This window comes from Plectropomus leopardus, chromosome 21 (assembly GCF_026936395.1).
Source record: "Plectropomus leopardus strain MGB_pleo_1.0 chromosome 21, ASM2693639v1, whole genome shotgun sequence".
Classification (NCBI taxonomy): Eukaryota; Metazoa; Chordata; class Actinopteri; order Perciformes; family Serranidae; genus Plectropomus; species Plectropomus leopardus.
This window is the reverse complement of record NC_142196.1, coordinates 12,020,679-12,046,444: the sequence shown is the minus strand read 5'-3', so window position 1 is coordinate 12,046,444 and position 25,766 is coordinate 12,020,679. Positions and strand designations below refer to the sequence as shown.

Here is a 25,766-nt window from a genome sequence, read left to right as displayed (position 1 = left end):
CTTTTAGTCATTCATCGTAATAGGTTTGATTGATATGTACATAATTTTGTGAGATTTTTGGTGAGGTTCTAACTCCTACAGTGTGTGTTTTGCTTGCTGTTAATGGTTCCAATTAACACATCCACAGCTCAGATCAAATGAGGAAACAGAGAGAATAGTCATTCTTGTTCCACAAAATGCTTCTTTTGAAATATATACAAACATTGATCACATGTGCATCTTCTGAATTAATACATAAAAAAGTCTACTTTGTAAAATTAATTAAAATATAAACAAGCTGACATTTAACTATTCTTCATCAAGGCTTGCACATTAAAACATAATGAACCAAAACAAACCAGTAATAAAATAGCTTATCAAATGCATAGCATTTTTTTCTTACACACAAACTGCACTTTTGGTGCAGTAAGAAGAGAATAAAAAAAAGTCTACATATGGGATAAACAACCGTCATACCAAAACTGGATGTGTCTCTTTCCTGTAAATTAGCTTTTGTTAAACCCTGCAAACCAGAAAAAAAGAAGAAAAAAATTGCACAGTAAAATGCCAGATTTTAATGTAGCTTGTAGATTGAATTTTCAGCCATGAAAATATTTACTTTCATGGCATGCTTTTGTGATCCCAAACACAATTATTTCCACATGGTGGATATTTTGTTATGCAAGGAAACTCTTGAAATCATCCAAATGTCAAATTTAAAGCTGTTAAAAAGCAGGAGGAGTCCACAGACTTTAACCTGGGCTATTGAATGACAGAAGGTGGGAAATTAAAAAAAAAAAAGTACTAACTTCTTTGTATCAAGACCCAGCTGCACTTTCCATACAACAATAAAGACATGACGTTCTTCCAGTCTGAACTGCAGTTCCACATCCAATTCCCAACAAAATTCCCCATCACTGTCTGGACTGGAGGGAGTTTCCATTTGAAAGAGCATGCAGCCTTCCAATGGAAAATGAAGAAAGGCACTTTAGTGATGCCTGAGAGATTCAGAAACTAATGTGAGAAAACTGACAAGTTATAGAAGTTTACATTCCGAACAAATGATGTAGGCATAGATCGATAGCTTTACAACCCTAAAAGTTGCGCAGTGAGTCACCTGACTGACCAGCGTTTTAATTAAAGCCTTCCTTTCCTTCTTCTCTTACAGAAAGCTGGTATGGAAGACAAATGGTTTTTTACTTGACTTATTTTTGTATTTGGGAGCTAATATATATATAAAGTGAAGTTACCAACAGATATGATCAGAAGTCATTTTTGCAGTGTCTGATGGTTAAGAAGATGATCACTGTACCAACAAGTAAACAGCTACTGGTCACTTTTTACTTTTCCAGCGGCCGTTCCTCCATCACTTCCTGGACTGGCAGTGTCTCTTCTTCCAAGGTGCTTTGGGAAATGGAGTCCCCTTGTGACCTCAGGCTGCTTTGGAAAAATGGCACTGTCTCATTGGACTCTTCCTGCACGGGGCTCCCAAAGGCATCATCCTGTCCCGCACCATCGCTGCCGAGTGACGTCTGGCTGACATAGACGACGATGACATCCCCGCTAAAGTTCATCACCTGACCACTGGAGATGAAGGTGGTGTTGTGGTTTCCAGACACCTGACCTGAATGGAAAAAGATGAGATTTTTAGAAGCAAAAAACACAATATTGGTCTGTGGAAAAAGCTTTTTTTTCTGCAATGTTGCCAGTGGCCACTGGGAAAAATTAGCTGCAAGGATGAGATGCTTCCCTGGGCGCCTGTTGATTCTAGTATCTTTGTGGACCCTTTACACTCAGTCCAGGTTTCAAAGAGTTAACCACTCCTGTGTCCAGAGGCGTATGACTATGGGGGACAAGGGGACTAACTTAACTTTTCTTGTGCTGCGTTCTGACGCATTCACAAGTAGCCTATGTAAATGTTCGAACCCCGGGAATATTGGTCTACTTTGTTAGAAAACGTGGGGGGAAAGGCACTGAGCAACTTGGCAAGAAATGTTTCACATATTGCAGGAAATTATTAGATTAAAAATAATATATATATGTATTTTAAAAAAATAAAGCTGGGGGGAAATGTCCAAAAACTATATATATATATATATATATATATATAATTTTACAGATTATTATCTTTAGGCACTTCCCGTCAATTCTGTCATCATCAAGGCTTCCCATTTTTTGGGGAAAAGGTTTAAAGAAATGGGATACTATTAATAGAAAATATTTGCCTGGTACATACATTTCTTCTGCCTTTTTTGAAAAAATGTAAAACATCTACACTTTTGGCCACAAGTGGCCTTGTGTGACAAATGTTTCATGACAAATGAATGACATGACACCTTATTGGGGAATGTGTTGAAATATTGTTTTTACATATATAGCACAGTTGTGTAAGACACTGTCGTCAATCCCCCCACACACACACACACACACACACCTCCCCCATTCATTATGTCAGTGAAGAAGGGACTATATCATGGCTAACCTCGGATGACAAATGGACAGTGGGTGTAATGACCATGCAGGATGACCACAGAGAGGCCGCAGCTACATAGACCGCCATATCATATCCTTTCTGCCTTATTTGTTTCAGAGTGTCCAGCATTTTTTGGCGTGAGAAACTCAAGACCTCTAAAAACAAGTAATTTATCAAGGGTTTAGGGTTTTACAGACATGGCTGAATAAATGCAGAAAAAAAGTGCTGTTCAACTCTCGCTAACCTTTATTTCTGTCCAGTACTGTAGCATGTTTCTCCCCAGCAAAAATGGAACTACTGATTCATCAACTGCTCATTTATGGATTTCAGCCAACCAGGTGAATTAGGAAATAAACAGTGTTTTTGTTTTGTAAGCCATCCTCCACCACATTAAGCCTCTGGTTCCTATTTTATCCAGCCTCCTGTCTGAGTTTCCAGCCCTCCGTGACTCACACAGCTCATGCCTTGTCTATTCACACATGTGCAGGCACACACACACACATACATAATCACAGTAAATGTAAGCAAACAGGCTGTAGCATACACTTCCACACCCTCCCCACGCACATACATATGCTGAAAAGCACACGCAGCTCTGTAAAGTTGCAAAAGCAGACAGACACAATTACACACAAGAGAGTGTGTCTCTGTGCTCCCCATCTGAGGAGCCTTTCCCGGAATACCAGTCTGAGAGGTCTAGCTCAAAAATATGTCATTTCACCACAACTCTGAAAACAAAGCTCAATGGAATCTGCTTTGGTTCTTGTGTTTATCCTTTCTTAATACCAAGCTGATTTTTCTGGATGCCCAACAATTGCAGCAATACTGTCTTCTGTGAGGCTTAAGTTGAACTCTTGTAGAACCCCACTCCTGTTCAGTCTCAAAGAAAGCCACAATTGTACACATTTCTCCCCAAAAGTCTGGCTCATTTTACCTGGACAGCTGCCACTTTAAATCCTTGACCAGTAACATATATCTGGGTCATTACTACTGTTGAGATGTCCTCTTTTAGCCCCAAAATTGTGAAGCCGCTGAGTGTCCAACAGGGAGGACTGACGTACACTGCACAGCTTCTGTGTGTGAAAATAGTGAAAAAAAATATCTCGGATGCAAATGCGACACCTCTGACCCCTGCTTGACTTTTTAATGGCACATGCGGGGAAGTCCATTTAATCACCTGTTATTAGTGCATGATGGGAAATGGTAGTCATTTTAGGCCAGCCAGAGTTTAATTAAAGAAGCCACACATCAGTGAGAGTCCAAAAAACTCTTCACATGTTTGAATGTGTGTGTGTGTTTTGTTGGGTGGGCAGGGTTATAAAAGTATTACTCAAGCTGTGCACATCTTGCTTCAATTAAAGCTGTGGTCACTTTGCGCAACCCTATGGAACTCTGGGTAAACAGGAGCTTTGTAGATGGCATAGTTCACATTGACACACACACAACACTGTATGTTAAAGTGTGGTTCTGGTGGTTCACTTGCTCATCAAACACTTACATATCTTATTCCCACTTCTTGTGTGGTCCCCCAAAATTTGGGGTCCAACTATCACTACTGGCTTTAATAAAAACATATTTCTTGGAAACAATTACACACACTTCTTATTCTTAAGCTGAAACCAATCCTCTGCTGTAAATTGTGTTCGGATTGCTCACCTAATAATACCCCAGTTTGAGCTAACCACTGTCCCGATCACACTGTTCTGATAATACTGCTTTTATAACTAACCATAACCACTCAGTGTTTTCGGCACAATACATAAATATGTTTCCCGGAGATTTTTCTCTTTGGCAGTAAAAAAAGGTCTCTGTGAGAACAATACAAGTTGAACTGTGTGACAGTAAAACTTTCCATTTAAACCAACATGAATTTCATTGTGTTGTTCTTGGTCGCTAGTTCCACCTATTCTGCGGGAAGAGAACGCTGCTATGCAGTATATCAACTCATGTATGGGTACGACCCTGTGGCAACACAGTGGTGACTGCCTACACAAACAGAGAACACAGAATCCACCTGGCAAACACAACTGTGGTCCCGCAGTCTTTGTAATGAGCCATTATCCCCTGAGCACACAACCACTGTGCATTCAGTTTTCACTGACACTGTTGAGTGGTCATAGCAAAAATATCCAGGAAATATCCAGTTCCATAGCATCTTTGTGTCACCCAAGAGGGCTAAAAAAAATAGCTTGACTTTATGGGAATCCACACAAAGATGTATGAGAGCCCATTTCTGCCATGAAAAAAAAATAGATGAAAAGGTCTTTAATAATTAAAATAAAAACACAATAATGGTAATACTACAAATCCCCACAATTTTTTAATATTTTTTTTTACAATGCCCTGCAATCTTTGTGTTCCCTTGCAATATTTTGCTCGCATTCCTTTTCTTCTTCTTTTAATAAGGGTCAGCGCATCATTTTTTTGTGTCAGTCTGTGTGTAGGGGTCTGAATGGTTATAATAAACCAGCCTGGTGTCAATTTCAGGTGATTTAACGAAGGTACAGCAAAGCATAGCAGCACTGAATTGTCGAAATCATTAGTGTCTGGTAGTTTTGCAACGCTGTGCATGCTCCTGCGAGGTGTGCAGAGATTTTGATGGGCAGAAGAAGTACAGTATTGTAACACAAAACGGACTGCAAAAGAACACAAAACTTATTGTCAGGGAATGCAACACAAAAGTGAAAATAATGAGATACTAAATCAGAATAGTGAGATTGACTTTCTAATTATGGCATTGACCTTCCAAGTCAAATTTATGCAATTAGACTCAGAAAAGAAAATGAGTAGTGAGCCATATTATAAGTGTGACTTTTTAAATCACTAACACACAACTAACCTCATGTCTGCTCCGTTTCCATGTCCTACCACTTTAAGCGCTGTCCTAAATCACCAAGTGAGAAGTGGAAGTGGCTTGTAGAACCCTTCAACAACTAGCCTGCACTGATGCCAACTTATTGACCAATGACATATTGTGTTTGTCATAAGGATGCTCTGTATAATAAAGTTCTGTGCGACTATCCTCAGGAATGTGAACTGCTCTAACTAAGATACATATTAAATCTTACTGTCATACAGATATTAAAATGTTAAAGGCTACACTGTTAAAGGCTACACATCAAATACACCCTTATAAAACGGTAGCCGTGTTTATTTGATTGTAAAGTGTTGTATATTTACAAGAACTTTTGCAAAAAACAAGCAACTTTTAAACATCAGAGAAAAATGAGATGTTTACAAAAGAAGAAGAAAAAATGTCATGGATGAATCTCAGATGTAAGTTTTATTTTATTTTATGTATTATTATTTTTTGTTAATTAAACTGATACAAATACATATGAAGAACATAAAATGGGAGCACATTTTAAATTTTTTACGTGGTTACGAAATATGACGACTGCCCCTTTCTCCACAGCAGAGAAGTAAATTTATCAAAGTTTTCTGCTGTCGTTGAGCTTCATTCAGCTGTGAAGGTGACTACAAATGGAGTGACATATGGGGAGGGAGTGGGAGTGGGTAGGGTCTGGTTTTGCGTGTCTTTGAGGCAGCACTTTTAATGCAAACGGGGGGACCAAGTGTCATTATTTTCACTTACCTGAGGTAAGAGTTGGTTCATCCAGCTGACTGTGGAGACTCTCGGGTGAGCACTCCAGTTCTGACTCCCCAGATGACAGCTTGCTTCTCCTGCTATCCCCCCAAGAGAATCCTTGGCCTTGCTCCAGGCTTGAGGCCTCAGAGGGTTTGTCCAGGTAGAGATCTCCAATAGATGAGGAGGTCATCAAGGGGCTGACCGAGGTCATCACAGAGGTTGTACTGTTCTCTGTTGAGGTGGAGTCTGTGCTTGCCAATCTGTATAATTCCTCCTGTTTTCCCAGTGACCTGTCAGTCAGGTGAGGTTTGACCTCTGCTCTCACCTGAGACAATGGCAAGCAGAGTTCAGTAAGTGGACTGGATGGAGGCACTGCAGAGGAAGTGTTGAGGAGTGGAGGAGAAAGGGAGACAAGTGATGCAACACCTGTCTCGGCTTTGGACAAAACCATCTTTTCTTGATTTCCATCACCCTTTTCTCCACCACTGTCGGCCCTAACACTTTTTTCCTCTTTCCCACTCTCACCTCCATCCCTCTCTCCATCCAGCCCTCCACATGAGCAGGTTCCTGGAGTCCCAGGACAGACAGCCTGGCTACAGTCTTCATTCTCCCCTACCTCCAATGGCTCGCGGATGGGAATGACACACACACAAGAACCTGCCACAAGAGGAAACGCACTCACTACCTCCTCTCCTTCCGACACTTCTTCAGGTTCTCCAGACCCTTCGCTCTGATCCTCCATCATTGTCTTCTCCTTGGTCCCTTCTTTCTCTGCCATGTCCACTGTGAAGGGCAGTGAGACCTTGACATCAGGACCAGAGGTAGGGAAGGTGCATGGGAACTCATCAGTGGGTGCTTGGCAGATGAGTTTAGTTGTCTCACATGGTGTACATTTGGGACCATCAGGGCCTCCTCCTATTCCTCCTCCAGCTGCACTATGGTAAAGAGGGGCCAAGGTCTCCTGCAATGACAGAAACAAAGAAAGAAGCATTGTAAACAGGAGTGGAGCCAGACATTGAACACATTCAGGGTTCAGCCCTAATGGGCTTATTATCCTGCTGAGATTTTTTCTATTTATGGGAGTTATATGCACTATTTTTTAAACCATTTAAGATAATTGCATGCCTAAAAATCTGTACTTAATTTGAGAAAAACACGTTAGTTGCCAAGATAAAAAATTATCTTTTAGAATCTACATCCTGTTTGGTATCTAACTGTCCTCCAACAGTTTCCATTATTCTGAAACCATAACAACAAATGCTGAGGATGACTAATTTTCACTCCTGTCACCCAAAAAGAAGCATTACTAATCTTGAAGCCTATTTTGTCGTACTATATGAGAGTTCACAAAATTAATATTTAGTCGCAAAGTGTGCTTCATTCAAATCCATGCTATAATAATCTGGGCTGCTCTAATTGTAAATCAATGGTTCCCAACAGTGCCAAGTAAACTGAATACTGAGCCAACAAAGGAGCTTTTACTCAATTATATTAGATTACCATAATAAAACAACATTGCCATATATTATTATCTTAATGACACAAATTTAAAAGCTGTAAATTACTTTTATTGTGTGCATTTATATTCATAAATATGTGTTATCCCAAACATTACACCATGTAGTAACAAACATAAGAGCTATGTTTGTTCCTTATGGTTGCATTTGATCCTGCACTTCATAAATAATCTAATAAATAACTGGGATTACTTGCAACAACTTTGGTTTCTGTGCATTTCCATTGCTGTACCTGTTGTATCCTTGTCCTCTTCAGATTCTGGACACAGGATCGCAGATTTACTAGACAAAGAAGCAACATATTGTTTCTTGAGTATGAGGTTTGTTTTGAACCAGTGTCCTCAATATATGGCACTTTGTACTCATACGCACATGTAAAAAAAGGATTGAATTATCACAGCTGGCAGAAAACTTCAAGGTGAATAAAGACTGTAACCTACCAGACAGTAATTTCAGTTTGTCCTTGTAGCAGAAGAGGAGCAGGATGAGGAGACACAGAACAGTGATGACTGACAGCACAGAAACTATAACCCAGGAGGGTGCTGCACCTGCAAGAAAGAGGAGTTCAAACCTTGCTTTTCTACTCTACATCTACTGTCAGTCATAAATGTGTGCTAAAAACACAAAGAGACAAAAATATCTGTCAAAGGTACAATAAATCAGACTATTTTCTTCTTTTTTCTTGATTTTCTGTGTGTTAAACTTCTAGGTGGCAGATCTTATATTTGTCAAGGAAAGTGTATCTTTTTTTAAGTTATACATTAAAGTGTGTCTGTATGGTGACAGTGTGCATTTAATGTGTCCATGTCTTACCAGAGTAAAGTGGTCCACACAATGCATCAGCCTGAGCGCTGCCTGGCTTTGTCTCACTCCTGCCCTCAGCCTTACAGCTAGAAGAGGATGCAATCACAAAACCACAGAGTGAAGAGGGATATTTTCACAACTGGACACACTACTTTTTTTTCTTTCCCTTTACATTTTCAAGCCAACCTGCCAGCCTTTCTGGCAGCAAATGCAATGACAAAGAACAGAGAGCGAGAACAGATGGAGAGAAGAACTAAATTTTCGCTTCCCATGTCTCTACTGTCATCATTATCATTACAGATCCGCCCGACAGTGGAAGCTGCTGTCTGGTCCAGGGTTCCAGGGGAAGTGGTGTGAGTATTACTCATAACAGCTGGCTGGTGGTGAAGCAGACGACTGCTAACCAACTGCATTTTTGCTTCACAACATCAAAAGATTCCAAGTAAAAAACACGTTTGTGTGTGTGTGTGTGTGTGTGTGTGCATATAAACACTTACTTAGTCCATTGTTTGCATTGTTCATCACTGTTGTCAGCAGAGAAGAAGCCTTTCTTACATGCGACGCATGTCTTCCTCCCATTGGTAGACTCTGGAATTAATGACAAACTTAGTTAATCTCTAAGTGACACTTTGCTGTAATTGCTTGTGGTGTGTTTTGTTTAAATGTGCCTCACCAGGGTCCTCCTCGAGTCCATATCCAGCACTGCAGGTGGGTATCCTCTCACAGTACTCGCAGTTGATGAGGGAGCATTGGTAACCAGGACGGCAGCGACACGGCTCCTCTGCCTCATGGTTCTCAGGCCTCTCCATAAAACCCTTAACTGCCAGTCAAAGGGGAATTTCTTTTAGCACAATAGTGGGTCCAAATTCTTGAAAGGAATCATCATGTGTGTTGCATCTAAAACTCCACTCTGCAGGCTGATCTGTCTCTTTGTGTTGCTGTTTGGAGCTGGCTTTGTATGAAGAATTAAAGATAATCTTGATAATGACACAATTAGGTACAATTTCATTTTTATCTTTTCAGCCCATGAGACATTTTTGTGGAGTTCACTACTTCAAAATTATACACAGGAACATTTTCAGTTTTTCCAAAATCAATACAAAAGAACTGCAATAAATACTGTCTTAAAACTTAATCTTAACTTTTGTTGAGACTGTTTCAGAAGTGTTGCCTTAACTTTGTGCTCATCAATGAGGCATTGTTGCAAAGGATAGCTTTTAATTAAAAGGTGTTGGATTTTGGTTCTCCAATGAAAGAGATGACAAAATATTTGGAAACAATTATCTCAAGTATTTAAAGGTCCAGTGTGCAGGAATTAGTGGCATCTAATGGTGAGGCTGCAGAACTATGTTAGCTGACACAAAACACAAATAGCCCTATCTAGAGCCAGTGTTTGATTTGTCCGTTCTGAGCTACTGTAGAACAACATGGTGGACTCTGGGAGAGGACCCGCTCCGCATGTAGATATTAACAAAGCATTTAAAGCCAATGAAAACATAACAATTAGTATTTTTAGGTCATTATAAACAAATAATAATAATAATATATAATTAACAATATTATGTACAATTTCTGCCAATAGATAGCCTGAAGTCAAAAACACTGGACCTTTAAACGTTTTAATTGTTAAGGCATGAGTAGACAATCTTTTCTTTTTTTTTTGACATTTAGGATTTCAAAATCCTTGTTCCAGTTGCAGATACTGACAAGGGTCACAGAACTTCTGCTGAAGACAACGCGTCTTGTCAGTCCAGACGGGCTGGTATTCACCACGACTACATTTGACACATTTAGTCTCTTGGGAATCAGTGCAGTCGTCAAACACACGGAAACCTAACCAAAATAAAAAAAAATGAGAGACAGAGAGAAAGACACAAAGGGAGGAAAAAAGACAGATGGAATTAACAACTCGTACATATTCACAGAAACCACTAAAAACCTAATGGATGGAGAGAAAAGAAGAAGGAAATTGACAAAATTAGAGCCCTTTTCCTCTTTTACATAAGTGGGCACTTCTGGATCAAATGTCAACAAAAATTATGTGTGTGTTTGTGTGTGCGTGTGTGTGTGTGTGTGTTTGTGAAAACACGTGCACATCTGAGCCATTTTAAGCCAAAATGTTCTGTTTTTAAACATCCTTCCTCTTTTGATTCAGGATCTTTGTGAATGGAAATCTATTTTTACTTTATGCTGCTTCCATTGAGTAACCAGATATATGTTCACGCTACAGTCCCATATGTGTTTCACTTTGGTGTGTGTGTGTGTGCGCGCATGTGTGTTACCTGGTCTACACCTCTTGCAGCATCTGGAGCCTTTGTAATAATGTGTTTCATCACACTGGAGAGATTTGGAGACCACATGCTGAAAAATATCAAGAAATAAAATTACTTTTCTTTCATTTTGCAAAAGTTTTTTTTTATGTGGCAGGAAACAAATGGTTAGTTTAACATAAGAATTATAATTTTTTCTACAGATGATATCACGGTTTGCTTAACTTAAAAAAAACCTGATTTTCAACCTGTGCTTTTTTGCCTCACTGCATGCCACGCTTTACTATGGCGATCCTACTCCTTCCTCTGTTCATCTCTCAAATCCACACTTGATATTTTGAGATGGTGGTGAGTAATGAGAGGAAGAGGATGGTTTAAACGTTTCCAAGACATGCCCAGGAATTCTTTCCACACTCTCAGAGGCACCTGACCACAGCACTGTACGCCCTCCAAACCAGCAAACCAATAGCAACCAGTTGCATGAGGAGAACTAACTGGAACTATACGCAGTCAACTCCACTTGGCTTGGAATTAATAAACACTTGGCTGCAGATATTCTCCTGATCCCCTGTAGTGAGCTGCAAAAAGCAAATCACCATGGTTTTGGCAGGCTTGGTCCAACTGCCCATTAAAGGAACAGTGTGCAAGATTTAGGGGGATTTAGTGGCAACTAGCGGTGAGGACAGCAGATTACAACCACCTGAAAATTCTCCTAGTCAAAATTCCTTTAGTGTTCACTGTTTACAAGGTTTTTCCCAGGAGCTGAGTCATACAAAGAGGTCTCTTCCTTGCTAAATCAAACAGACCCAGTGACAAAACTGGTACAAACACTGAATAAAGCAGTTACACGTTAGAAATTAGTGTTTTTCTGGCACTGTTTGGCACATGCTCACGTGTTTTCACCTCCTCTGATATCTTAACATCTAGACGTTCAGGAGGTTTAGCCAAATATTCTGCAGAGGTCTCCTCCTCTCTAAAACAAACAGACCTGCTGATTTAAAATGGTAGAAACACTGAATAAAATCAGTTTGATGTTAAAAAAAAAAAACAACCAAAAACTGGCCTTTTCCAAATTCTGTCATTGCAGAGGGGCTGCTAACCATGGTGGCCAACGTGAAAACACAAATGCAGTGTTAGATTTGTCTGTTATGGACTACTAGAATATAAGGTAGAAATACAATGCAACATGGCGTTCTCTGTGTAGATATAAATGGCTTATTCTAAGGTCTAGAAAACTTAATACATTCCTCTAAATCCTACTCACTTGACATTTAAGTAAACATGAGAATAAAGCAATCTTATGGTGAGATAATACCTGAAAGTCCTCTGTTCTAACATGCTTTAAGTCTTGTCCTGTCATTAATTCTGACGTGTGTAAGCTTTAGCATTAGCATGGAGAACCAGAGCTTTTGTTGCAAGCAACATGAAGGTGAACTGTGAAAATTCTGTGCATGTTTTAGACAGTAGAACTCCAGGAAAGAGTCACAAAGGTAAACCATGCACGCTCTCTCTTTCACACACACACACACACACTGTACACAACCTCTAGCCCCCCTACTTTTGGGTGGCTGGAGGTTGTGCCACATTGCTGAATTAGAGAATCTGGCTGTTATGACAGAAACTACGCCAAAGCCACAGTGTCTATATATAAATGTAGAAAAATACAACCTATAGGTCTGACTGCACTCTCACCTCTAGACCAATCTTGTTCTTTTTCGCATTCAGCGCTCTAGAAAGCTTCTGTTTATCCATGAAATTATACACCAATTAAGTCATTCACACTGTAATTTGCACAGCAAAAAAAAAAGCTGGTACTGCAGACATCCAGTTTAGTTAAAAGTGACAAACCTATCCTCCTGCTCTCTCTACAGGCAAAGTTCATATGTATGTCTGTCATCATTTTATCTTGTCTTTCCAGCAGTCTGTCTGTAACTCAAACGTAAACCTTCCTACAACACTTAGATTCTTGGTTTACAAAAACATGAAAATCTTACAAAATAATATCAGTTCAGATTAAAAAAAAGGTCTAATTCTGACATCGTCTTTCACACCCTCTCCTCCTCTTTCTCACACCTCCATGTTAAACACTGTTTAGTCTCAGTGTCTGTCTGTCCGGCCTCAGGCTACGATAGCACAACATGAACACTGGCAAGCATTTAATTACCTCCACTAAGCCTCTCGCACATCAGCCAATCTTTGTTTTACACTCTAACCAGAGGGATAATGATGCACATCGCCCATAGCTTGGACCGCAGCACTAATGAGGACCATGTGCTGCAGCAGACAGAAGTGACAGAAGTATGGAAGGTTCCCATGCAAGCAAGAGGTTCATGCTTTTGGATAGGTAGATTGACCAAGATGTGGAGACACAAAAGCCAGTGGTGGTCAGTCACTACAACTGGGCCAGAGTGCACAGGAAGCCAAAGGAATGCTGGGAATTGTATTTCTGCCACCGCCACATCTAAACATTGGGTCTCAGTTATACACGGCAGTAGCTTTGACTCACTAAGTATATATGTTAGAGGAAAAGAGCTGATCCACCCTATATGATTATAGGTTATCATGACGGTCAAGATAGAATGCCCAACCTCAAAGCTAACTTTATCTGCCCTAATGGATTCAAATATACACTTATGTTTGAGTGTGTGTGAGAAAAGAAAGAAATGGGGAAGGGAAAAGAAGAAATAGTTTAACTCCCCACTCTATCCTTTCACATGACTGACAGTTTGTAACTTTTATTTAAAAAAAACTGGGACTGTCACTACATTCACACAGCATAAAATCGGACATAAAATCTTTGGGGGAAAAAATCATGCTCCTCTCCCTACTCTTTTGCCTCAAAGGATTTCTAATGTTTTTACAGCATGTGAATGAAAACAACCAATCAGAGCTGATAAGTCTATAAAGCAGCATGTCAATCACTGCTGGTGAACTGTGGTCAAATTGCATTGCTTATTTCTCACATCAAATGTTTTCAGAAACATATTTAAGTATACTGTTTAGCTGTCATGTGAGAGTCTGACCAAATTTCTCATTTTACAGGTAAACAGTGCACTAAAATATATCCTCTGAAAACATTTAAAGTGAGAAATAGGTAATGCAGTAACAGGATCTTGAATCATATTTGATCAGCCCTGTCAAGTTTGGCAGTTTTTCAGCATTTCACAGTGTGACTGACATGATTGACAGCTGCATTATGAACTCTTTAACTTTGATTGGTTGTGGTGTGATCCTAGTGAATGAGATTAGAGACAGTATAAGAGGAGGTGGGACATTTTTTTTTTCACGGACTATCTGTCACATGTATTTCTTTTAGGCGCAAACATGACAAAGTTTTTTCAATTAAATTATGAACTGTAGCTCAAATAGAGAGAAAAAAGCCAAAAAAAGGGATTTACATATCTTTTTGCTCCTGTAATATTCAGTAACTACCTTTTTATTCATCATCTTTTATTGGGTGTGTTCCTTTTAAATATCCTTCAGCAGCTGTGTTCTATCAAACAGTGTGATGCAGAGCACAATCCATTTGCTGCCAGAGTACCAGAAAATTTGCATAACGGACACAGCAGCTTCTGGCATCGAGCCAAGAGAAGCACAGCGTAACTTTATCCCCAATTACCTTATCCACAACAAGGTGCTGTAAAAGCATAACGCACAGCGGAATCTTTGTACAATATTTGCGTCCGTGATTAGCTCTTTCAAAACCATAAAACAATCCTTTGAAAAGCCACCTGCTGAAATCACGATATCTGAAAATTCCCCAGAATTGTTTTTAAATTTGAACCATATGAGCATCTAAAAGACTTAGCGGATTATTGCACAAATGATAGCCACACACATTTTGCACTTATCTTTAAAAAAAAACTTTTCGGATTTTCTTGCAACCGAGTCAATAAAAACTGGGTAAAGTAGGGTTCTCCAAGGAAAAATCTTTTTAGAGTGGCTTAATACAAAAGAAGAGATGCCTGAAATCAGCAAAGACCTCAACTCAATAACCAGGGAAGAACAGATAGAGCAAAAAGCTGGAAAACAAGTACCTAGACCACTATAATCTGTGCCAATTCTTTTAGAATGAACAAGACAGATCTTAATCAGGCCTTGTTAGACATATTAAAGGTCTTAAAACAACTCTGACTCCACCTACTTTCACACAAAGCTCTATTGTCAAACAAGATTGCATGTTTTATTTATCAACTGAATTTCTCTGTTGTCTGTACAGTTAAATCAAGTTTGGATCTGCAGGCCTGAGGCAACTTGCTGTTATTGCTCAATCGGAGGTACACATAACACTGTGATGATTGATGGATGGATGCATGGATGGTTGGATGAATGTTTGAGAAGTTGCTGATGGATGACTGAATGACAGGAAGACGGTCAGATGCAGCTTTGCATGTATGGTCACAGAAGCCGACTAATAAAAGTACAGGAGCCATGTGGGCAGGCAAGTAAATTTATTTACCGAAGCTCAGCTTACTCATGATGTATTGACTCTTGAACTCTAGACATCTTGAAGTAATCTTGCATTGCTCAATGTCGCACAGACAGTTTGAAATTAATTTGGAGTGGATTGGATGAAGTGGTTGAAAACCAAGAAAATGAAGGGGATTTCTTTGGGGATACTGTGAGTCAGTAATGGCAAGACCATGGTGAGAACAAACCAAAGCCAAAGCTTTGCAGTGTCACCTTAAAACGTAAAAGAGAAATGTCTCTTCCCCTCCGCTGACTGGTTTTCCAGGCACTACACTACCAGTTGCTTCTACTTAAGCAAATTGAATTTGACAACATCTTTCTTCACTACCTCCATGAATCCCAGCATGGACAAGACGTGGTGCCCTCTCTGAAGGATTATCTCTTGCAACACATTTTGGTGAAGCAGAGAAGAAAAAAATGAAAAGAAAAAGCATCAGTTCCAGTTGAAGTCATAACGATGCTGGCTTACGGTAAAAGAGGCAAACAGGCAGTGATAGATCACTGGTGCCCAGCAGTCCAACCACTACAACCACATCTCATAAACTCCTCCACCTGGACGGAGTTAAGTCCTTGGACTAAACAACAGCATGGACAACATGACATGGGCCATTCACTTTTTTTCCTCAAATTAAACTGTGGCAATGGATCAGCTGAGACATCAGAGCTTTTATAATGTCAAGATACAGTGAGAGTGAAATGATTACAAAACAAGTGATGCTTTGCATTTGCTACATATTGCTTTTGGTGATGGTGACAGTGAAACACAACATAATGACATCCTTGCACTCCTAACTCCTAGGGAATGAAAACCTTGAATATTTTTAGTGTTTAGGGCTACCCTTCATGATCTCTGTCTGACCATTTTTGGCGTCTGCTTCTCACTCTGAAAGCCGCTCCTCTGACAGAGCTAATGAGGCTCCTGATGAGCCACTTGGCCAGCGCCGGTCCCCTCTGGACCGGGAGGGAATGCTTGGTGAAGAGGGAAGCGCATCGAGCTGCCAGCGACGTTTTTGCGGTCAGAACAGGGGAGGTGGACTCGACCCAAACACAACTGTTTCCAGTCAGTGTCCGGGCGTAAAAATTCTACCATCATCCCCCTCCTTCTCTCTGTGACCAGTTCATACGAAATCATCTAATGTGATGACACATATTTTGGTTAACTGTTACATTCTTCCTAGTCAAGCTACTCACAAAAAAATGATTGACAGTATTTTGCATTTGTGCTCATTCGAATAAAACTTAAAAGCACTTTTAAAAAGTAATGCATAGCAGACAGGGTACACAACAAAGTACTCACAAACTCTTTTGACTTTTAAACGCACTCCCTAATTCTTAGTTACTACGGATATTAAAATACAATTTACAATACCATGAGTTTGTTCTTACCTGTGCGTAAAAGGTGATGAGGACGCATGTTATCCAGCCTCGGACTATCCAACTTGAAGAGAAGCTCAGTCTCATCTCTGCGGGTTAATGTAAACTACTTCTGAGGCAAACTTGTCTTTTTTTAGCAAAGGTGGCAGCTCTTAACACCAAGATCCGAGTCGTCTTCAGATTTCCTCACAGTAAATCACTTCTTGTGTGCGTAATTGTGGCGGAGCCTCCACACCGTCTCACAGGGCATTCTTGCGCCTTCATTCCCGGTTAGGCAGCTGCAGTTCCCACCTTTCTTCTCCTCTCATCTTCCTTCTGCTTTCACCCACGCTTGTGGAGGGAGCTGCATGCAACAGCTTGTAAAAACTGACTTGCTGACTGAGGGAGGGAAGGAACTCCTCCCACGTTGTCATATGTTAAGAAAAAAGTTAAACCCTCTCTCCCCTCCGGATTCTGTCCCATGGAGACCAAGAGCTCACAGTGAATGAGTGTGTATGTGACAATTAGGATAAATTTGCCTGACTGCTGCCAGTGATGCAAGATTATCATGGTAACTAACTTAAAACTTTAATGTTTGGCTGCACTTCCGCCGCCTGCACAACTGATTTTGAAAGCGATTGTCAAGTGATAATTCATGTGATTGGCCAAACAAGTTACGTGATGACCTCACTCTACTGATGACCCCTCACACTGCACTGGAGGCAAAGTATGTGGTCACTTCCATAGATTTCACTTCCTGCATTTGCCATTCATCATAGAAACGAGTGGGCCGGTTGCTGCATAGTTTCTCGAGCGTGGGTCCTGAAACAGCCCATGATCATTACTACAGTCTGAAAAAAGGACATTTATTGCAAAGTATCGACTGCCTCCAGGAAACAGCTGTTCTCTGCTCCCAGGGCAAAAAGTGGAGAAAAAACATTGAATTTGCATGGTAGATTAGACCCATCCCACCTTGGCAAGTCAAGAGAGGGAAGAATGTTCACCTCAGGATGACAGTTATGCAAATATTAAATTGCATGTAGGCCCTGAATAGATAACACAGGGTGGACTGGCACGAAAGTACAGGTAAACAAGAGAAGAAGAAGAAAAAAAAAAAAAGAGATGCAAAGAAATGAAACTATCTTTATGCTTTGATAAAAGTGACAGTTAAGGGGTGAGGGTGTGTGTGTGTGTGTGTGTGTGTGGGGGGGGCATACCTTTAAAAACAAATTAATCAACAGTATACTGATATTCATGATGTTTGAAAAAAAGTCAAAATCATCCAACCTTGACATAAATGATGACTACAGTCATCAACAGTTACTGATGTTTAATTGAGCAGTGGCGCACCCATGATACAACTGCTTAGTATTTTGAGGCTGTCATCAAAAGGTTTGGGCATGCTCACTTTTTGAAGATGGCATGAAGATAGTGGTATCTTAAACTAAACAAACCAAGGCATCCATTAATACCAACCATTTTGGCATAGCATGTTGGGAAGGGGCTAAATAACACTCCAAATCAGGCTGAATGAAAATGAGTTCTATGTGCATCCATGTATCTATCTCTATCTATCTATCTATCTCTGGCTTTTGCTTTGGGTGTGCCAGCCCAAGATTTCCATTGACCACCTCTATGAAACATGTCTGCGCCACTGCGATCAAAGGTGTGTAGATAGATAAATAACTTTTCAACTCATAATAAGTTCAAAGAAAGGAAAAAAAGAGAGTTTTTAGCTGAGCCAGAGAGGGTAACAGGCTCTGTCCTCCTTCTCCCCCTCTTCCCGTAAAACATGCTGAGAGAGGCTGTTTTGCGGTGGAGCCTCTGCAGCTTGCACAGTAGCAATTAAGAGCCAGATTCGACTCTTATAGCAATCAGAAACCTCAGCTTGACTCTGAAATGCACCCCAGATATTCACACTGAAGTCAACCCCTAAAAACAAAACTGAGCTAGGAAAAAGAAAAGTCACTTCAAACATGTAGCTTGTTTTGATGTATAAATATGCATGCAGACACCCTACTGGTTTACAAGAATCACACTTCAAATGACCCAGGTCAGAGCACAGACTGTGTAGCTCTGTAAGTATATGGACTGTGTTGCTTGGTATCCCTTACAAGTCAAAGTTCATGAAGTAGGCCTATTCCAGACAGCTCATATACACAAAAATGCGCACACACGCCATAAGCCACTGAATGGTTTCCATTAAAGTAAAACACACTCGTTCCACACAAGAAAGCAGTAACAGCCTGTTTTGGTACCATGATTTTGGGGGAAGCTTCAAGAGTTCGGCACGTTCTGTCTTGAGCACATCAAAAAGTGCACAGGGCTGAAAAACATGTGTACGGGCCTCACATACACGCAGAACAGAGCGGAATAATATCATTAAGGCTTAGCCACCATGTTCCGGTGGGTTGAGGGTTGGATCTGCATTGCTTCTGCTTGCTTTGGAAACAGATGTGATCCATGAGTCACCCAAGTGACCAATGTGAGTAAGAGCTGCCTGCTGACAGCATTGCGACGGAAACAAAAAACGCCATGAGAATTTTCATCAACACACATGCACTTCAGGTGCACATTCAGATGTGCACACAGGTACACATATTTGCATGGCAGCACATTAACACACTGGAAGGCCAAGAAAGGGTCTTGGCAGGCAAAAGGTTGTTTTGACACACACAGAACAAAAGAATTCACAAGGAATGCAAATCACACATCAGGCATCCAACTCTGCACACACATATCTACAGACACACATAGATACACACACACACACACACACACACACACACACACACACACACACCCACACACACACACACACACACACACACACACACACACACACACACACACACACACTGCTGCCGTGCCCTCCAGTTTCACCCTGTTGTGTATCAATTATTTGTCCACCTGGCCTGTTATCAGTGACAGTGGTTGAATATTAGCCTGAATATGCAAATTCTGTACTTTATGAAGAGGTATTCATTTACTCTGTTCAACCACTAAATGAGCACAGCTCCACTTTGTTTTTAACATTCAGATACGAATCAATCAGAACTGTTAACAACCTGTCTGTTATTGATAAGATTGACTTTGCAACCACATTTCCTGCTATGTTATTTCACCTTTTAAAAGACGACTTGTTCTTGAACATCCCAGTTAAATTCTTATGGAGGTGCACACCTCTTTGACTAGGAGAATTCATCTTTTTTGATGATTTAGGCCAAAGTCAATAATGTCATTGATACAAAGTCATAATTTAAGGCGATAAAGGATAGATAACTTGGATTGAGAGATAGTGTAATCTTGACGGTAGATCAGAGCTTTTTCTTCTGTACTTATTTGGGGTAAGTTGTTGGGAATGTCCCTTAGGACGGACTTTGGTTTGTTGTACTAAGCAGACAATAGACCACATCAAAGGGCTGTATGTGAGGGGCAGGGACAGCAGGAGTGTGTGTTTGTCTGCGAAATTGCTTTGTTTTACAGCCTTTAACACCTGTCGACACTTTGAGCCAAAATCCAAACACAAAGAAGTCTTAAAGCATGCAGGCATTCAATGAGGCATAGCAACGTATATTTAAGTACACAACTGATCTCCATCTTTTATTACACCATGACACCAATTTCAAATATACATAATGGGTACCATCCTCTTCAGTTCAGTGTATGATACAGTTATTTACTGTTTCTCTTAGAGCATATCGAAAAGGAACAACAACAAAAAATAGAACCAAATACCCACTTTAGAAAAAAAGTACAATTATCAGAGACACTGCAACACAGAGAGACACGATGCAACGGACAGCGAAGGAATAATTATGATCAGTGTTCTCGTCAACTTCACATTGCCAAAACGGACAAACAAAAAAGAACTCCATTAACAGTAGTGATAATGTTCATAATGTATAAGACTCTGAATTAAAACATATTTATATATATTTATAATAAAGAACAAAATAGTAAAGTGAAGTGCAAATTTCTTTGGAAGTTGGAATAAGGTTTTTTTTTTCATTAAGACATAAATAAGTTATAAAATAGAAGCTGTCAAAAAAAAAAACAGTGACAGACTGAAAGAAATAAAGGCGAAACAATTTTTTTATAGCTTCAAGTATGCGTTACTTCTGAGCCGTACAGATACACTGTACAAGGCATTCTTAACAGAGCCATTATGATGCCTCCGACAATGACTCTACAACAAATGCAAGCAAATGCATCTATCGTACAACTCTTTACTCCCAGACAAAAATGATAAATGAAATCCAGCAGGCCGTGCTCAGAGTTTTGTTTCCTAGAGACGAGAGAAGCTCTTCTGATAAAAGAAGTACTGTGCAAGAATCAAATTAAATTTTGTGAAGTCCAGGAAACAAGTCCCTTGTTATCACTTTGGGTGCATCTCAATACTGTTCAGCGTCTTCCACGCTTACCTCTTTCTGAAAAGACAACATTAACAACGACTCATAAAAGCAAATCCCTAGTCCTCGGCAATGCTGTTGTCATGAGTAAGGATTAAGAGGAGCAATGGACAAAGGCCATCAGCTGTCACTGCCAGAAAAAATGCTGTCACCTTTAAAAAGCATGGAACTTTCAAAAAACCTTCATTTCTTGAAAATGAATAAACAATGCACGTGATTTCCTTCTACTTTAAGCTGAACCCATGCTTTTTTCCCTAGTAGAATGAAATGCTCCCAAAGACAGAAAGGGGTTGTCAATTAGTCGCAGTGGTCAATCAGTTTACCGCTGTGATCACTTTTTTCTCTGGAAGACATTAGCCAGCATGGCGCCAGAGGTGGTCAGCTGACCCATCTTGCTCAGGAACTTGGTCTTGGCATCCTCACCCACCAAACTGGAGGCAATGGAAATGGAGCTATGGAGGGGGAAAAAGGTTGATTTTGGCCATGATGAAGCAACAAGGTTAACTCTGCTTTATTCACACATGGACTGAACGATAAACACAAATAATAGCACAATAGTAAAGGAAAAACCTACATAATCCTCTGCTATCTGTTATCGACCTTATGTCAGCCTTTACTCAACTTCTTTAGAGGGGAAATTTAGTTTGCCAATACAGCCCCTCCTCATTTTTTTACAGCCTAACGGCTCCGCAAGTTCCTCTTTTGAGTTAGCTGGGATTCAGTGACACAGTTAAGCAGTTACAACACTCTGCCAAGTTGTTGCATTGTTTAACAGAAGGACAAACATCAGATCTTAACACCAAATTAAAATTTCTAAAAGAATTTAGGGAGTTCAGATGCTGCTGACTGATGACCACCATCAGGAGTGCTATATAAGGACGAAAAAAATGTCATCAACATAGCTCATGTCTTGTGGACTCAACTTTCCTGCCTTGTCCTTGTGTAAGATTAGAGACAGGTCACTTTAAGGTTATCTTCTATGTCACGCTGGGTTCACCACTGCTTTGTCACCTTAGGTGACTAACAGCCAGTCCTAAATCTATTCATTTAAATAGGAGAAGTGAAGCTGAGCATAGATTACGACCTTTTTTTAACCCCATAATCACTTAAGTAAATTTTGGACCCATTTTTCCCAAGCCACATATCTTCCAAATAGTTTCACACCAAACAAAGCGGACTATCAGAGGAAATGAACTCTGGTCCGTTTAAAGCGGACACCACGCTCTGGTGTGAAAGCGCCCTAAATTGCCATGTTTCAGACAGAAAAAACAAGGGAAAAATAACTTTTGTGAGATCTGGCAACAACTATATGATTTTTGGTTGATATTAGATATTAAGTTATCAGATAAAAGCAAGCAGAAAAATAGAGAGCAAAAATTGAATTTGTCCTGTAAATAGTGTACTATTTTGAACTAGCTTTCACTAATACATACATATGACTTTCACAACACTTCAAAAAGAGGTGGTTTAAAGCAAAGGTACTGAATTTCAGAGACAGGAAGAGGAACCATTTTTATATGATTGGCACAGCATGCAATGTGACATTTTTTTTTGTTAGAGAGCATCTTTGGTTTGTAAATGAAAACCCCATTTTGGCAAATTTCAGAAATCTTTCTGAAGAAACTTGAATAATCATGTGAACTGTAAGAATCTGTGTTCTGGAAACTACCTACGAAGAATTAGACCACTATTATGTGAAGCCACTTCAACACGTCTTTCTGACAGTGTTCACAGCACTATGACTGCCAAAAAATATCAGGGTTTCCAGACTATTTACCAGGAAGTAACTGATGAATTAAATAGTGGAAAAATTACACTCTTCATAGTCAAAACTCAGTAAAAGATGCATGCTATGACAATAAAGAGCCAAATATTCAATAAAAGTCAAAGAAAGACAAAATGAAAGAGGAACAAAAATCTCAAACACAAAGATTTTAACCTCAGAGTTTAACTGAGGGTTTTGGGGGACCACACCCAAACTGAGAATATGTGCACGGAGAGAAGCAGACATATACACACTTCTTACATGCATACATGCACACTTCTCTTTTAATGAGCCTGGAACATATGTTAACAAGATGGGAGAAACATCTCTTAAAAGACACCCACAGTATATGGCTGGTGTCCCAGCTCTCTTAGCTTCATCAAAACAACAACTCTCATTTTTCTTTCTCTCTCTCTCTGTGAAGATACCCACATAATGAGTGCGGTACCAACACTCTTACATGTTCTCTTCTCCCTGTGGGGAATAAACCCACAATACAGGCCCAGCCCCAACACTGTTAAATGACCCCTTTCCTCACAGCAGGAGTACTTCTTCCCCCTCTACATTCTTCTTCTCTACCACTTTTAAGCCATCACTTCTTGCTGTCACTGCTTCTCATGCAATAAAGAAATCAATATTTTGCTAATCATTTTAGGGAAATTGATTGTATGAATTGAACTGGTTCTTCTTACCCTTGTGCGTCTCCTATTCCTCTGTTTTCCACTTTGATTTCACACTCTTTAATCATAGAGCTCAGAATAACCTGAGGAGGAAATGTTAGACAGATTAAACTGAAATGTTACCTTTCCAAAACAAAACTCTGCCATTGAAACAAAAGTGAATCTTGTGATTCACTGAAAGATTTCAGAAATGCAATGCCACCTCTACTTGTTATATTTCTAAAAAGCATGCAAATCAAAATAAAAACCATTAGTATTATTTTAATGCATGAAAGTTCTGGCTTGGAAAGAATTCCTGTCTTAGGATCTGGTATGCAGACATTTCAGACAGAGCGGATGTGTACAGTGGAAAAGAATCAGCTGATCGTTAGTCACCTTTGGAAAATGCTCACATGAAATGCATCGCGTGAGATTCTTGGACACAAATAAAAATGGCAGAGGTGTGTGTATGAGTGTGTCTGAGAAAGAGGTGAAGAGTCAGACTGTCTGTCTTTCCTGATATTGAGTGAGAACCTCTGAGAAAAGATGAACAGAAAGAGGGAGACAGTCTGGCCTATCAGTGCATGAGTATGTGGTCACGATGCTAAATGCATGCATTGTGAGTGGGAGAGTCAGTTTGTGAATGTTTGCAGAAGTGTCCACTGACCTCATGCTCAGGGGAGAGTTGCTCCATATCAGCACGGAGACACCTCAGGCCAGGCAAGAAGTGGTTGACCATCACCTCTTCTGAAATGACTGCACAGGAAGTTAAGGACTGGAAAGAAATACTAGTACAATTGAAAATGCAATTTGATTCAAAGCACCTTGCAGCACTATGAATGAGTATATTACAGGGTTTCCCACACAATCAGTTTGTGGTGTACCGCCGCATTATCTGTATTTGTCGCCACGTTTAGATTTTTCTGGAGCTTGGTTTCTCTCTCTCTTTTGCAGCTAAATGTACTCTGGGCACAGACAGAGCAGCAGAGTACCAAGTGGTGTGAAAATGAAACTTACATAGTTTTAGTTTTGTCTATTGTTTTTTCCAGACTACTTAATATGAGACGTATGACCCCCCACCCCCCCACACGTGATAAGTGAAGTATCTAGGAGTGAAAAAACTAAAACAATAAAGCCGAACTGTTTTTAACTTTGCACTGAAAGTTAAAAACATCCTTATGTTTTAGTCTCAGGGTGGAGATGTGGTATCTTATCTAGGCACACTTCCTTGTTTTTCTAATCACATGTAAAGAGAAAGAAACTAGGCCACGTAGTTACAAATATTATTTGGAAAGGGCTTCCAGGAATTAGCAGACAGCAGGAGCTTACTTCAGGAAAATGTAAAATATATGGAAAAATGCTTACATTTCTGACTGAAAAACAAACAAAAAAAAGTCTTAAAATATTTGCCTTTGATTATAGAAAAAAACATCCTTAAAATAAGTTTGCAGCTAAATGACACAATAGTACCTTGTCTAGGACTGCATGTGCTCTGCCACCTGTCACAGCCAGTGGAGCTATATGGGACACAGAGTGAACAACTCTATATTTTTAGAGATGGGAATGTACAATTTCAGAGCTTGTCACACTGATTACATGAGAAAGAAGTACAAGTGGGAGGTAAAGCCTCTGAGGTTAGGGCTATACCTCCTGGACACTACTGCACTGTGAAATCACAGCCTGACAAAGATCCACAGGAATGAACCTCAGACCAGCTGTGTGTGTGTGTGTGTGTGTGTGTGTGTGTGTGTGTGTGTGTGTGTGTGTGTGTGTGTGTGTGTGTGTGTGTGTGTGTGTGGAGGGTGGGGTTGACAGAGAGGAGTACAGAGAGGAAAAATAATGTGAGAGAGGAGAAATAGTAAGATGAGAAACAATCACAGAGGAGAGGGGTGACAGAGACAGAGCAGAGGTAATGTAAACGTGACTCTTATCCTGGGAACTGTTACTAACAATTGGAGCTGATGCTCAGTCCTTCCCTCCTCTCACGCTCGTTCTCCCTCTCTCATCCTTTCCTTTGCTTAACTAACCCTGTAATTACATCTAGCCCCAAAATGGAGGCAGCTTATTTTCCCTTTCTCCTCCTGCCAAATGACGGGCAAACTCTGCCAACACACACACTGAACCGCACACTCAGGCACAGGGGCCACGCTGATACACACCACACAGGCATATTCAGGAGCACATGTAACTAGTGCAGTGAGCATTTGGCTGGTTATTCTAACGGCCTTCCCACTGACTCACTGTTACAACAGCTAAACTTGAACACATGCCAAACTTGACACAGACTTCTAGTAAATGCTTTGGAAATACATACAGTACAGTAGTTAAATAGTATGAGTGAGCTGCCCTCTTGGAAACCGTGGACTGCAAATTTTTCCCCTTGAGCTCCAAAAAGTTGTCGAAATGTTATATAGCCAGTATTAAGAATATAAATTAAAAGTCCACCTGAAGAGGGTAAATCCAGGCTGACCAATA

General features: G+C 40.1%; 2 protein-coding genes across 7 annotated transcripts in view; both read right to left on the bottom strand.

Annotated features, from left to right (window-relative positions):
* Positions 1–161: 161 nt before the first annotated feature.
* tnfrsf11a (tumor necrosis factor receptor superfamily, member 11a, NFKB activator) lies at positions 162–16,835 on the bottom strand. Its single transcript, XM_042510380.2, has 10 exons — positions 16,489–16,835; positions 10,645–10,723; positions 10,070–10,195; positions 9,036–9,182; positions 8,860–8,950; positions 8,372–8,448; positions 7,999–8,106; positions 7,791–7,840; positions 6,048–7,002; positions 162–1,603 (listed from the first exon to the last, which is right to left on the bottom strand). Exons 1-10 carry the CDS (start codon positions 16,561–16,563, stop codon positions 1,320–1,322), a joined length of 1,992 nt encoding a protein of 663 aa, XP_042366314.2. The 5' UTR covers positions 16,564–16,835; the 3' UTR covers positions 162–1,319.
* Positions 16,836–20,031: 3,196 nt separating this feature from the next.
* The window catches only part of relch (RAB11 binding and LisH domain, coiled-coil and HEAT repeat containing), a 39,285-nt gene continuing 33,550 nt past the window's right edge, over positions 20,032–25,766 (bottom strand). For all 6 annotated transcript variants that reach the window (XM_042510244.2, XM_042510243.2, XM_042510246.2 and 3 more), the window contains 3 exons: positions 23,959–24,047; positions 23,325–23,395; positions 20,032–21,319 (listed from right to left, as the gene is read on the bottom strand). In XM_042510244.2, coding sequence (XP_042366178.2) covers positions 21,199–21,319; positions 23,325–23,395; positions 23,959–24,047 — 281 coding nt within the window. In that variant the 3' untranslated portion in view covers positions 20,032–21,198. The remainder of the gene's footprint in view (positions 21,320–23,324; positions 23,396–23,958; positions 24,048–25,766) is intronic.